The sequence below is a fragment of the Haliotis cracherodii genome, unplaced genomic scaffold (assembly GCF_022045235.1).
Source record: "Haliotis cracherodii isolate W230 unplaced genomic scaffold, xgHalCrac1.p SCAF_5, whole genome shotgun sequence".
NCBI classification, from domain to species: domain Eukaryota; kingdom Metazoa; phylum Mollusca; class Gastropoda; order Lepetellida; family Haliotidae; genus Haliotis; species Haliotis cracherodii.
In genome coordinates, this window is record NW_027266308.1 from 33,635,913 (window position 1) to 33,651,615 (window position 15,703).

Genomic DNA, 15,703 nt, shown 5'->3' on the forward strand with positions numbered 1-15,703 from the left:
TGCATCACTTCGGGCTTTCTTTCCACATTAAGCTGACACGCCGCGATATAACTGGAATACTGTTAAAAACGGCGTTAAAACCCAACTCACTCACTTAAGTGACTGTGTCATCCATATGCAACTTATCAAAACACCTCATATTTATGGATGAAATCCAAATTTCTATCTACGTACGAACAACCTTTGCACAGTTGTGAAAACCTCATCACTTACAGTAGTGAACGTTTTTACTTTAAGCTGTGATAATCATTGCTGCAGACACTGCCCAATGCGGGTCCAAAACAACTGTCTATCTTCTTCTTCCACTGGCCACGCCAGGTAGGTTGTTGTCTGCAGCAGGGCATACAGAGATGGCGTCATGTTCCGGGCATGGATGCTTTCCAGCAGAACTACCACCAGGTAGCCCCCGTCCATCTCCATAGCACGTTTCTGGACCAGAGCCAACTCAAACTGACACCAAGGGCTTTGACTAAAGCTGTTGGATAGCACAAGGATAACTTTATTGCTCTTTTCCATAGAATGTACTATGTTGTCCACAATATATTCCCCTGGTATAAAGTCTCGCTCGTGTACACACAGATTAAGTCTTTGAGTTGTCTCGATATTAGATATCAACTGACTCCTAACCCACAAAGAGTCAGCATCAGCATACATGACAAAGGCATCATAGGCGAAGATCATTCGCTCCTGGTCATCTTGTTTTCTGTTCTTATATCTGAGCATGTAGATACAGTAACGTATGCGCCAGCGCCACCTGTGGATGAACGCATGAACAAGGATGACCAGTACAATGAGTCCGGAAATGGTCACTACTGAAGGAAACAGAAAGGGTGAAGTCAAACATTTCTGTGTGGACAAGGGAGAACTTGTTATTAGTTGGCCCTCCATGTCAGGCGGACTGGCACAGGTGTAGTTTTTCCCTAATCTTGGAAAGACGCTGTTTGGGTCACCCTCCTGTATCCATTTTATGAACCAGAGATTTTTACATGTACACGATATTCTGTTTTGCCTTAGATCCAATATTTGAAGCCGAGACAGAAACGTTTGGAAAAAGACATCCTTCCTTACCAAATCAAAACGGTTACCGTTAAGATATAACCGTTTGAGCTGAGTCAATTTTCGGAAGGTCCCCACTCTCAGATAGCCTATATTATTTTCATATAAATTAAGACGTCGAAGTTTGACAAGTTTTTGTGTTATAACTATGGGAAAAGATAGCAATCTACACTTTGCCAGTTTTAGGGATCTCAAATTTGACAAACCGCCCAATAGCACACTCATGTCTTTTTCAGTCACACGATCCAGGAGGTTTCCAGACAGGTCTAAGTTTAAGAGACCTGAACAACCGGCGAAGGCATGCGTGCTTACATCCACATGGAATTTTAGCTGACATCCTTGTAGAACTATGGTGGTCAGATGGCTGCTGTTGAATGCGTAGGGGTTAATTCTTCTGAAAGGTTTTTCTTCCTCAATGCTGATACAAGCCAAGCTCACCTGGAGGAATACTTCAGTCAGATTTGGAAAATTTTGAAAAGTATTTTGAGGAATATATCTTAAACTATTCCGTGAAATATACAGAATCTTCAGGTCTCTTAGACAATTAAATTTGTCTGTTTGGATTGACTGTAACTTATTTCGGTCCACGTTGAGATTCATCAGTCTGGGAATAATTTGATTGTCATGTTTGCAGAAGTCTGGCCACTCTGTAAGAAAGTTATCCCTTAACGTTAAATTTGTCAGAGACGGTAAACGTATAAAACTCGTCGAATAAATTTTACAATATGCAGCTGTGATACCGGTAAGATTTTGAATTTTCTCAAATATTGAAAAGTCGAGATGGGAAATAGTATTGTCGTTGATGACGATGCTTCTTAATACAGATGAGGACATATTTCTTAACCCTTCTATACAAGATTCACTGAGTCCAATCATCTCCAGAATAAGCATTTCAACCTGTGTATTCCCCACAGCATGGGACATATTTGAGAGAGCTAGCTTGTCTTCACAAAGATTGTTTTCAGACAAATCCAAACACGTCATGTTATGAAGCAGTTCGAATGCGTCCACATGTACCAAGGAAATGCTGTTGTTTTTCAGCTTCAATATTTGAACAGTTGTGACGTTTATGAACGTCTCCTTGGAGAGAACACCCAGTTGATTTCCAGTGAAATTGAGGAGAAGTATTTCCCTGTGAAAGTCGGGTATGAAGGTAAGAAGGGTGTTTGAACAAAACGCACATGGGTCTCCACATTCACATTTGAAGCATTGCTTTCGTTGTCTTTCACAGGTGATATTAACTCCACATTCATGAGAACGGACTGAACACACAAACACAAACAACATCATGGGGAAAAGTTTTCCTACAGGCGCCATTGTTGGTCCGGGTTCACTCACTGAACAGTACAGAACGACTCACGAGGAAGTGAGAAATGTTAGCGCATACAATTCACGTGATAATCAAGGAAGAGTTTTGTTCCACGAGTTCTGTATTTGTTCACGTCATCATCACGCTTTATCATGGTAAACATAATGAGCACACATCGGGATAACCAAGACATGTGTCGCGATAAGACGAGTAAATACTTCCTGTTGTCTCTACAATACATGTAAATGTAACCACTGACCCGTTGTAAATGAAGTTGTCTTGATAATCACATGTTAATTAATAATTTCAAAGGTCCCTTAGTGTAATTGATTAAATGTACCCGACGTTGAACAACTGTAGCATGGACACTAGTTATCTGACAGACAGGTAACAAATCTTACCACAGCCTGTGTCAGAAGTAACGCAGAACACACACACACACACACACACACACACACACACACACACACACACACACACACACACACACACACACACGCACATACACGCACACACACACAGAAGAAGAAGAAGGAGAAGAAGAAGAAAGAAACACTTTTCGATGTCTTGAGAAGTCTACCGATTAATATGATGGAGTCAACAAAATATGTATCTACATATAGTCAAACGTCAGCTGTAGCGGTAATCAGTTCGAATTGTCTGGTTATGTAATGCAATGGTGAGCACGAGACTTGTTCCAAAAGATACCACTACTGCTATACTGATGTTATGTGTATATTGTTTCTGGATTTTGGAGGATTTATTAGGGTGTCGAAACCACACACACACACACACACACACACACACACACACACACACACACACACACACACACACACACACACACACACACAATTTCGTGTAATTTCTACTTTCTTTGCAATTTTTTCTGGTGGTTTGGCGAACAACACTATTCATTTTGATATTGGTAAGCAGTCTCTGAGGAATTATAAAGAGCCGCGAGGCTGTAGCTCACATAGTTTCAGACTTTATTATTTACATTCGGAACAGGCCATTTAAGTTCTTTTTCAAGGTACAGAAATCAGATATTGTAGTCCGAATGCTTTGCTAACTTGTTTCGAGAATTTATAAGCCTCAACACTGATTGAAATACCGTACGTCATGTGGCAATTTGAACTTCTACCTAGTAAATAGTTATGAGGGCACAGTTTGCAATATTACAGCTGTATTACGGTGGTGATATAAACTGCCGTGAAAACGACATGATTATGGCGAAAGGTCAAAGTGTGCAGTGTTTCGGCTACTGTTTTCAGCCTGGTAACGTTTTGATAATTAGGGGTGACTATTGAGGCATTTTTGACTATTGCGATAGTTAAAACAACTATTGCGATACTATTGCGATAGTGGCCCTACTATTGCGATACTATTGCGATAGTTTTCACTTGCAATTATAGCTGGCTTTAGAAGCATATATTTCAGCATTTTGACTGACGCCATCAAAATAATTATACTATTTGTAAAGAAAAAAGAAATGAAAAGAAAACAAGTTCAAATTGACCTATCATTTAACATTTTAATACAAAATTTCACTTCATGTAACTGGTAAAGTCTTAGGTTACTGCAGTGTTTTAGCACCAATGTGAATGAATGTGATTGAATGACTAGTATTTGTCAATACAAACTGTCAAATTCTTTAATTGTCACATTGGCATTCCCTGAATTTTCGACGACACTGAAGGGCCTGAGGTCCTTAATTATGAATTTATGAATTGCAGTACAGCATCGGTGATCGATTTCCATCGTTGGAGAAATGTGTGTCAGCTTCTGAGACGAAAAGATGGTTGATTGCACACGTTTTGGCTTCGATGTACTGTTACTACAACTGACTGAAGACCGTGATCCCCCTTTTTCACGTGGACGAATATTTGGGTGCCATCTTGTCAAGTGGTCGGTCAGATTAGTTGTATTTCCTGAATACTTTAGAATTATCCGACAGATTCTACAACTTACTTTTTGCTTGTCTGTCTCGTTTTGCGTTTTGACAAAGACAAAATGGTCCCATACCCACGATTTGCCTGCCTTATTGGCGACAATTTCGAACTGCCATGTGGCGTCCGCCATCTTGTCAATGTTGCCTAGTGACGAGTAGCTAAGGGACGTAACTCTAAATTAAGCAGACAAAGTAGTGCAATGCAAACGAAAGCACGACAAAGGTTAGATGATCATAGGAGTTGTTTCTATGTTTATTAAGAAAGTTAATGTACCAAACAAATTAACTACCGAAACTATCGATAGTTAGACAAACTATCGCCAATAGTAGCGATTGTTTCAAGTTGCAATCGATAGTGTACTATCGTGAGACAAGCAATCGCAATCAATCGATAGTTCGATGTATCGTTACACCACTATTGAATAATGTGTGTAATTCTTTTGTCAAAACTAAAGAGTATACTGTCTTTTGCCCGGCAGTTAACACCAGATATTCCCGTGGGCAACATCATACGTTCTCTAGATACGATGACACACACTCGAAAAAGTCACTGATCCAGTTGGTTACCGTTTACCACAAGCCATACTTGCCAATTGCCATGTGTCGTTTCGGAACATTAAAATATCATGCTCAACAATAATGTTCAAATTTGAGGAGTGGAAAAAGGATAATATTTTCTATATTTTTGTATCCAAGGTGACGAGAAGAGATAGTTATTACCTACAATATAACTTTATCCATCTTCCCGTGTCAAGGGCGTTAACTGACAATAAAAGTCCAGTTTCCACCCTTGCCGAATTGGGCTGGGAATTCGTGACTCGATCGAAGTGCCACCAATGGCTATTACGTGTTATGTCCCTTCTATATCTCGCTATATCTCGCGCTTTATATACACTTCAATAAAAATAAATTTATTCTGAAATTAAATAATTCATCCTTCAACACATAAGTTTAAGGTCGAGATTCACAATCTGCACGTGCATGTTCTTGCCACAATTTGGAGGGGCGGTTTGGTAGCCTAGTGGTCAAAGCGTTCTCTCGTCACGCAGAAGAACCGGGTTCGATTCCCGACATGGGTGCAATGTGTGAAGCCCATTTCTGGTATCCGCCGTGATAATGCTAAAGGCGGTGTAAAACCACACTCACTCACTCACAATTTGGATGTTTGCTGTCAACATGATACTCCCGTTGTTTTTGCATGGGAACAGCACACACTGATTGTTCAGCTACCGGGTGCTCATAAAATACGTTTAACCGCAAAAAAAGTCACGGCTTGCTGATAGAAGATAGCATGCAGAAACCTCGATGAACGATGACAAAGCTTGAATAAACATCCTTGTCTGTGTTTTTCCAACAGTGACAATAGGCAATTGTTGCAAGCGACTGGAACGTGTACGTGCCGGAAGTTATAATCACCTAAAACATCTGTCGCTTAGAGCAAGCGAATAAAAGGCAGATACGTATGTCTCTAATAGACCCTATATTTAATATGTCATGCGTGCACAGGGCAACTGGTTACATTGTAGGGTCAAGCACGATATAAGGGAAGCAACTCGTGTTGCGCTACACAGGGAACCTGGCTGATGTCAAGGTCGTTAGGTTATTCCGTCTTTCTGTTGACAACAGCCATACGTGGAAGAGGCGACAGGTTTGTCTCCCTCCAGGCCTCGCATATCTCATAGCCTGAAAAATGCCTTTTGTCAGCGGGTATGTAAAGAGCTCTTAACGGGGTTAGTGGCAGTGTTGGTGGCTTCTTCCCGGCTGTCTAACACTGCCCGCTAGTGCTACTTGCTGCGATAAGTCGATTTGCTACCTAACGCAAATGAGCAAGAGACTGGGCTACCGTCTGTAAGGGCTCTTAACAGAGTTAGTGTTGGTGGCCTGTCGGCGGATATGGGTCAACAACCCTTAACATATACTCAACAACAAAAGTTCCTGTGACACAAATATTTTAGTGTATTTTTCTCAAACAAGTAAAGTTTGGTTTTCAATATTGTAGTACATGTATGGAATCAAGCCACAAAAACGCAACTGCTACAGAAAATCATGCATTCCATGCAAAAATTGACTTTTATGCAAGCCCCATGCATTTCACTACCCAAGAATGGGTATAAACGTGCGTTAACGGGATTCCATATGCATTGTTTAGTATCGTGCTGACAACAACCACTCAGAAAAACAACAAAATTACGCAATTATTCAACATTACGAAATGCCACGCCTGTTCGAAAATGAGCGTCTTCGAGCCATTGGTATGCTTGAAGCAGGATGGAGTCAACGTGATGTTGCAAGACAGTTTAACGTCAACAGAAACACCATTTGGTGTGTGCTAGTGTGCTAATTTTACTGATTAAGCAACTCCTTGTCAATGGGGATGCTTTTATGTTATGTCCTACTTTAACCACCGTCGACGTGCTTGGGGGGCCTCAAAGGTATATCCTACCAGGGGTGACCCGTGAAGATCCGAGTTAGAATAGATCTTCAGCCACCCATGCTTGTCGTAAGAGGCGACTAGCGGGATCAAGCAGTCGAGCTCGTTGAAATAGCGACTATGCTTGTCGTAAGAGGCGACTAGCGGGATCACATTGTCGGGCACGCTGACATAGCGACTATGCTTGTCGTAAGAGGCGACTGACGGGATCGAGTGGTCAGGCTCACTGACTTGGTTGATGCATGGCATCGTATTCCGATTGCGTGGATCGATGCCCATAATGTCAATCACTGGATTGTTTGGTCCAGACTCGATTTTTTTACAGACCGTCGTCATATAGCCGGACTAATGCTGTGTTAAAATACAAACAAACGAACATGTCATACCAAGTGCATCGCCTTGTGTCCCAGGGACTTTTTCAGTGAGGAAGATTTGTGGATTACATGATATAGTTTTAATAATAACAGCTGACAACACAATTCACTGACACATTTTTTTGTGATAACGGTAACTGGGTGTTAACAAATGAATCAGAACATTGCGTACTACAAGATCCACATTGTTATCGTTAGGTCAAATTAGTAATCTGTGAAGGAGTGGGAGATAAACGTTGGCAACTTCGACAGGTCACCGGTTTGTAGTTTCTAGTACGTGTCCTCATGGTGCCAGATTGATTGATATTTTGTATATTCACCCTCTCTCTCTCTCTCTCTCTCTCTCTCTCTCTCTCTCTCTCTCTCTCTCTCTCTCTCTCTCTCCGCCATTGTGATAATGTATACTGTAAATATAGGCCTGATACCAGTCCGTTTCGAGGGAACAAGCAGTCGGTATATTCTGACTAACTCAATATCTGCATGTATGTGGACATTTTTTTTAATTTTACAAACTTTACACGTGGACGTCAATCTTTCTAATTTGAACGGGTGGCGATTAAGAAAATATTGCATCGTGGATAAAGCACAGAAGAATGGGGAGGAGTCCATATTGACGCAAGCTAGTATATGTAGTAAGACGAATCTACCCTCGATTAATATACAACCAAACCAAACAGAGAGAATGTTTCAAAGTAAAGATGTAAGTTTCACAGAGTGACAGGTCTACCAACAGCATTAGCCACATGTATGTTCCTGATTCCACAGGTGATTGTTATTTTCTACAATGGATCCTGGAGTGGTAACGGAGCATGTGTTCCAACTGTTCAGTAACCATGGTAACGAGGACTACTTGGGTGAGGCTGTATCGAAGACGCAGCACAGTATCCAGTGTGGAATGTTGGCGGAAGCAGAGGGGTATTCGAAAGAGGTGAAGTTTACAAAATAATATTTAACCTTTCATTTTTTTAAAAGCGACCTAACCTTTATCATTATGTTTGTATGTTTGTTTAACGCCGCACTTCCACGCCGTTCGGGTGCGATGGCACACAATAAACACAGTTACAGAGGCTGATCACCCGCTCAAAGATGTGGTGCTGAGAAGATCAGTGTTTGTTTGTTGTTTAACGCCGCACTCAGCAATATTCCAGCTATATGACGACGGTCTGTAAATAATCGAGGCTGGACCAGACAACCCAGTGATTGACATCATTCCAAAATCAGTGTCCAATCACCATCGCGACTGTATCATTAGCATGTGTTATGAATCCCTATAAAATAGTGATTATACCATGGGTTGGAGAAGAGGTGAATGTGTCCTGATTCACCCGTTACACTCATACATTCACGTATATGTTATCATAATCAACTATCACCAAACAGCGTATTAACTTCATTCGGTTATTTTCATATCGGTTAGTATTGACCAGAACAACCCGTAGCTAGAGTGATGACATGAATCCTGCTTGAGCATCATGCAGAAGCTGAATACTATATGAGCCCTGTAAGGTAATCTAGCTTTTGTGACTGGTTGCTTTTAGCCCATGTTTTATGCAGTTATAAATTGTATTGGAATACCGAAATGTTTACTTTATACATGTCATTATATATATATATATATATATATATATATATATATATATGTATATGTATATTGATGACGTTTTTTTACTCTGGACATTTTCTCGTCAGTCTTTATATATTAGATGAAACATTCTTATGAACATTATTTGTGTCAAAAAAATACAAAGGTATAATTTGAATTTTTTAATGACAAATATTTCAAGAAAACGTTTGGGGCCCTTCCCCAGCAAAACACAAGTCTCATATTATTTTTATGTTTATTTTTGAAAATCCGATTCCATAAATAAGAACGTGTTTTGAGAAAGGCCCTGTTTATGTGTCAGATAGTTATTGGCGCTTTCCTTCACGACATCGGTCATCTGGTGGGACAGGAACAACAGCTGCCGAAGATGGTGACCGATGACGTCAACCTCGGTGCCGTGAATCACGATACGGTTGGAGCCAAGTTTCTACAGGATCTTGGCTTTCCGGAAATCGTGTGCGATCTTGTCGGAGGTCATGTGAACGCCAAGAGATACTTGGTCTGGAAGTATCCCGATTACTATGAAAGTATGTTTAGGGGAATTATTTACAATGTTGTTTCCCTCCCCAGTCACTTCTATCTATCTGTCAGGGATCAAGCAAACCAATTCTTCAAAGCATGAGCATGAGATCACAAATGGTTACCACCCGAGTCACATTTTATCGGACCCGTGAAGATCCGGGTTATAAAATGTCTTCAGCAACCAATGCTTGCCGTAAAAGGCGACTATGCTTGTCGTAAGAGCCGACTAACGGGATCGGGTGGTCAGGCTCGCTTACTTGGTTGATGCATGTCATCGGTCTCAATTCCGTGTATCGATGCGCATGGTGTCAATCACTGGATTGTCTGGTCCAGACTCGATTATTTACAGGCCGCCGTCATATATCTGGAATATTGCTGAGGGCGGCGTTAAACCACAAACAAACAAACACATTTGGAGACACCGAAAAGTAGTACATAAATATAACACGTCAACACCAGGGGATAATCAGTCTCAATTATCTTCCAAAACAGATTTCATTCAGCGTAAACGGCAAACGAGTAATGAAAATCTTATGAATGGATTACTAAAATTTAGTGATGGGACCAGGTATTCACGAAAGGGATAAGCATGTCCTGCTCTCCGGTAGCCATAACACCTTCCTACTAGAATATCGGGTCAAGTATAGTGAAATCATTATTACTGAAAAGGAATTTGTTTTCACAAATAACGATGTTCGCATTATGCTGAGTTGAATCGTTCTGTGTAGCATGTGTTAGGTCATGAGACTAAATGTGTCTGCAGGTATGTATTAATGTTCTTTGCGCAACTGCCGTGTATCGAGAGAACGTTAAAGTCAATTTGTCGCCGATTTGAAGCCATGCGACCAATAATCAGACTTAAATCATATGGTAAAAGAGCATTTTAATAAAAGAAATGTTTATTAATACCCATATTACATGGCTTTACGCATGCCGTGGTAAGTCAGGTGCCATCAATGATACGTCAGTGTAGATAAGAAGCTGAAAATGCTCAGCTTTCATCCATTTGTTGAAACCACAGCACACTAACAATACACATTAAGCTAATTTTTTAAAGCTGACTGTTTTATTAGTCTGTAGTTGCTCTTTTCATTCAGTTAGTACTAAATTATTTTGTGTAAAAATGTTGACACTGTTAGGAATTCCCTGTACGCCTAAAAAAGTAAAATGCATAGCGAACTCTTCTTTTGGACAGTTTGTATAGGTAATAAAAAAAAGTTGAATACAGAGCAGCGGACGTCCTTTAATCGTATGTCCATGTATTCCGCAGAGTTAACGCCGGCAAGTAAGAAGACGCTGGAACATCAAGGAGGTCCTATGGACTCGGAAGAGGCAACTGCATTCGAAACATCTCCATTGTGCGAGATCATATTACGCATGCGGACTTGGGACGAACGCGCCAAAGACCCGGAAACTAAGATGGACTCAATCGACAAATTTAAGAATATCTGTACGGATGTCCTGAAGGGAAGAGACTAACTTTCCACACAGTGCTATTTTTATATTTCTTTTCTTTCTTTTTTTTTCTTTTTCTTTTTCTTTTTTTTTTTTTGGGGGGGGGGGGTATAAAATGAATCTAATACACACGAACGGACATTAACTGATTATGTTTGTCTACGTTATATTAACATGGAATCAGCACACAGTCAGTTTCAAATGTGGTTTTAAGCAGACCTATTCGTGTCATGTCAGGGTTTTACTTCCGCTCCAGGCCGCATCCACGATGTGGTCGACATCCGCCGTGAGAAATTACTTATATATGTTGGATATTCTTGATGTTGGATACTTGGTGATGGATTGCAAAACAAACATCGTCAAACATGTTCCCTATCCGGTACGTGAGACAAAATGGTGTGTATTTTGCACTTTTGGTCATTGAATTTAAATGTCCGCATCACGAAACCAGATTTCCGGATAATAAAGCCTTGTATGTAGTATATATTTCGTTTCACGTACAAATCGTCAAGTAGGCGAGGTTTCCAGATATCTGTGGTCCGGAGAAGCTGGATTCCACTGTATTCTAATTTATGAATAAATGTAAGATGAAAAGTTCAATAATAAGAAACCCATAGTCTGGTTCCTCATGTGTGTGTAGTTGTTTTACGATGCATACGCCATCAAACATATTTCAGCTATCATGGCGGCCTATAACTGAACGATTCTTGGCCATAGAACACCAATTGTAGATCACCTTCCACGCCGTTCGGGTGAGATGGCACACAATAAACACAGTAATAGAGGCTGATCACCCGCTCCAAGATGAGGTGCTGAGAAGAGCATTGTTGGTTTGTTTGTTTGTTTGTTGTTTAACGCCGCACTCAGCAATATTCAAGCTATGTGACGGCGATCTGTAAATAATCGAGTCTGTACATGCCGCTGCAGGATCGGAGCTGTTAACCTCCGTGTCAGGTTAAAAGAAGGATTTCCAATTAACTTTCAGCAGCGCAGAAAAAGATTCTGAGACAAAATGATAAGAGAGGTTACAATAAGAATGGCTTCTTGGTCCTTCATAGAATCATCTGAGGGTCAGGGTAATAATCACTCAATCGTCGATCCCTCATCGCCCAGGCAGCCCCAATCTGTGCCTGAGTCAAGTGCTGCACATAATGCCATTCTATCCCTTTGGGATATGACCATAGCCCTTGTTCAGACACGACAAAAATAGAAATATTAAACTTGTTATTCTTTATAGATTTTGAACTTGGGGATCACGATGTCTGATTTTCCGGCCAAGAATTTCCCAGAGATGCTCAATCGGATTAACATCCGGACTACAGGCCGGACAAGGAAGAATGGCAATAGCTTCTTGACGCAAATAAGCCAAAACTGCCCGAGATCTGTGTGGTCTAGCATTGTCGTCCATGTAAACAGGTCTTGTCTGAAGAGGATGGTTGTCAAAATTAGGGGCTACCACTGGACGAAGAACGGCATCTTGGTATTGTTGGCCATTCAGGTTTCCACGAATTGTCACCAGCGGAAGTTTGCAGCCGAAGGAAACACAACCTCATATCATGACAGACCCCCGCCACACGCTAAGGTCTTCTGGATGTTCCTTGGTGCAAAACGAGTGTTATGTTGCCTCCAAACACGTATTCGACCATCAACAGTTCGGAGCAGCATTCCGACACTCGTCAGATCAATAGATCCTTCTCCAGTTGGCCAAGTTCCATCGACTACGGGCACGACACCATATCAGACAATTCCGTCTCTCAGTCAGCTGAGGACGTTTTACTGGTCTTCTGGCGTTATAACCAGCCGGTCATCGTCGAGAGCCTCTGATGGGTAATCCACTGCAGTCTTAAATCTGTTGAAGTGGCAAATGGATTTCGTCTGACTATCCTGAAAAGACGTCTATCCTCTCTGTTAGAGGTCTTTCTTGGCCTGCCGGACCTATGCCTGTCATTGACATCATTGGTTTGACATTATTTGACAATCAAACGAGTGATAACACTGATGACGACCCATTTGCCTGACATGCCAGCATTTGTCGTGCCTATCACTTGCCATCTTTCAGCGTTCGTTAACTTTCTCCTCACCATGGCTGATTTTCAAACTCTATTCGAAGGGGAATCTCACACAGGAGCAAAATGCTGCCACGTGTCTGAAACTTGAATTTCACTATTTATAGGGTAGGGGAACAGCAGCAACACGTAAAGCACGCTTTCCTTGTGGTATCTGGACACATTTGGGTTCATGAAACTATGGAAGCCTAATTCAGTCATGCATCATCATATTTCGTATTTCTGACTATGGATATGGTGGCGCTTAACTTTTGTGCATGTGTATATATCCGGTTCATGAACAATCATGTACGCAACATCAGTAGCTCCCATTGTGCGCAACATCAGCAGCTCCCATTGTACATAACATCAGCCACTCCCATTGTACATAACATCAGCAGCTCCCATTGTACGCAACATCAACAGCTCCCATTGTACGCAACATCAGCAGCTCCCATTGTACATAACATCAGCAGCTCCCATTGCACGCAACATCAGCAGCTCCCATTGTACGCAACATCAACAGCTCCCATTGTACGCAACATCAGCAGCTCCCATTGTACGCAACATCAGCAGCTCCCATTGTACATAACATCAGTACCTCCCGTTGTACATAACATCAGCAGCTCCCATTGTATGCAACATCAGCAGCTCCCATTGTACATAACATCAGCAGCTCCCATTCTACATAACATCAGTACCTCCCATTGTACATAACATCAGCAGCACCCATTGCACATAACACCAGCAGCTTCCATTGTACATAACATCAGTTGCTCCCATTGTACATAACATCAGCAACTCCCATTGTACACAACACTAGCAGCTCCCATTGTACATAACATCAGCAGTTTCCATTGCACATAACATCAGCAGCTCCCATTGCACATAGCATCAGCAGCTCCCATTGTACATAGCATCAGCAGTTTCCATTGCACATAACATCAGCAGTTCCCATTGTACATAACATCAGCACCTCCCATTGTACATAACATCAGTTGCTCCCATTGTATGCAACATCAGTTGCTCCCATTGTACGCAACATCAGCAGCTCCCATTGTACATAACATCAGCAGCTCCCATTGTACGTAACATCAGCAGCTCCTGTTGTACATAACATCAGCAGCTCCCATTGAACATAGCATCAGCAGCTCCCATTGTACATAACATAAGCAGCTCCCATTGTACATAACATCAGCAGCTCCCATTGCACATACCATCAGCAGCTCCCATTATACATAACAACAGAGGCTCCCATTGTACGCAACATCAGCAGCTCCCATTGTACATAACATCAGCAGCTCCCATTGTACACAACCTCAGCAGCCCCCATTGTACGCAACATCAGCAGCTCCCATGGTACATAACATCAGCAGCTTCCATTGTACATAACATCAGCAGCTCCCATTGCACATAACATCAGCAGCACCTATTGCACATAACATCAGCAGTTTCCATTGTACATAACATCAGCAGTTCCCATTGTACATAGCATCAGCAGCTCCCATTGTACATAACATCAGTTGCTCCCATTGCACATCGCATCAGCAGCTCCCATTGTACATAACATCAGTTGCTCCCATTGTACATAACATCAGCAGCTCCCTTTGTACATAACATCAGTTGCTCCCCTTGCACATAACATAAGCAGCTCCCATTGCATACAGCATCAGGAGTTTCCATTGCTCATAACACCAGTAGCTCCCATTGTACATAACATCAGCACCTCCCTTTGTACATAGCATCAGCAGCTCCCATTGTACATAACATCAGTTGCTCCCATTGTACATAACATCCGCAGCTCCCATTGTACATAACATCAGTTGCTCCCCTTGCACATAACATAAGCAACTCCCATTGCACACAGCATCAGCAGTTTCCATTGCTCATAACACCAGCAGCTCCCAGAGTGCATCAATTCAGTATCACCCACTGTGTATTCCTTCTGCAGTTTCAAATGTTCATCATTTTAGCAGCTCACCCTGTGCATCACTTCATCGTTCCGATGTACATCAATGTAGCATCACTTCAACAGCTTCCGTTGCGCATCACTTCAACAGCTCCACTATGCATCACTTCAACAGCTCCACTATGCATCACTTCAACAGCTCCACTATGCATTACTTCAACAGCTCCACTATGCATCACTTCAACAGCTCCACTATGCATCACTTCAACAGCTCCACTATGCATCACTTCAACAGCTTCCGTTGCGCATCACTTCAACAGGTCCACTATGCATCACTTCAACAGCTCCACTATGCATCACTTCAACAGCTCCACTATGCATTACTTCAACAGCTCCACTATGCATCACTTCAACAGCTCCACTATGCATTACTTCAACAGCTCCATTATGCATCACTTACAGATCACCCTCTATCCATCACTTCAACAGTTTATGCTATGCATCACTTCAACAGTTTATGCTATGGATAACTTCGACAGTTCCCTCTATGTATCACTTCAACAGTTTAATAACTTCAATAACACCCGTTATGCATCACTTCAATAACTGTGTTTATTCTTGGACAGCTTCCGTTAGAACACCATTCAACAGTTCCCACTGTGCATCACTTCAATGCTTCCCTCTATGCATCACTTCAACAGTTCCCTCTATGCATCACTTCAATGCTTCCCTCTATGCATCACTTCAGCAGCTCCACTATGCATCACTTCAACAACTCCCTCTATGCATCACTTCAACAGAACCGTCTATGTATCACTTCAACAGTTTATGCTATGCATCACTTCAACAGTTCCCGCTATGCATCACTTCAACAGAACCGTCTATGCATCACTTCAACAGCTCCTCTATGCATCGCTTCAATAGCACCCGTTATGCATCACTTCAATAACTGTGTTTATTCTTGGACAGCTTCCGTTAGAACACCATTCAACAGTTCCCTCTGTGCATCACTTCAATGCTTCCCTCTATGCATCACTTCAACAGTTCC

At 41.7% G+C, this 15,703-nt stretch overlaps 2 protein-coding genes across 4 annotated transcripts; one reads left to right on the top strand and one right to left on the bottom strand.

Moving 5' to 3' along the window:
• Positions 1-246: 246 nt before the first annotated feature.
• LOC139444053 (toll-like receptor 2 type-2) lies at positions 247-2,373 on the bottom strand. The gene has a single exon (XM_071224957.1). The coding sequence runs from the start codon at positions 2,371-2,373 to the stop codon at positions 247-249; it is 2,127 nt and encodes a 708-aa protein (XP_071081058.1).
• A 3,563-nt stretch (positions 2,374-5,936) lies between these two features.
• On the top strand, positions 5,937-10,792 carry LOC139443428 (2-amino-1-hydroxyethylphosphonate dioxygenase (glycine-forming)-like). Of its 3 annotated transcripts, none has more exons than XM_071224418.1 (4): positions 5,937-5,964; positions 7,887-8,049; positions 9,026-9,251; positions 10,517-10,792. In XM_071224418.1, exons 2-4 carry the CDS (start codon positions 7,906-7,908, stop codon positions 10,723-10,725), a joined length of 579 nt encoding a protein of 192 aa, XP_071080519.1. In that variant the 5' UTR covers positions 5,937-5,964; positions 7,887-7,905; the 3' UTR covers positions 10,726-10,792. The 3 variants fall into 3 exon arrangements, with proteins under 3 accessions (XP_071080519.1, XP_071080518.1, XP_071080520.1); XM_071224417.1 differs by having other exon boundaries at positions 5,940-6,023; XM_071224419.1 differs by lacking the exon at positions 5,937-5,964 and adding an exon at positions 7,365-7,394.
• Positions 10,793-15,703: the final 4,911 nt, after the last annotated feature.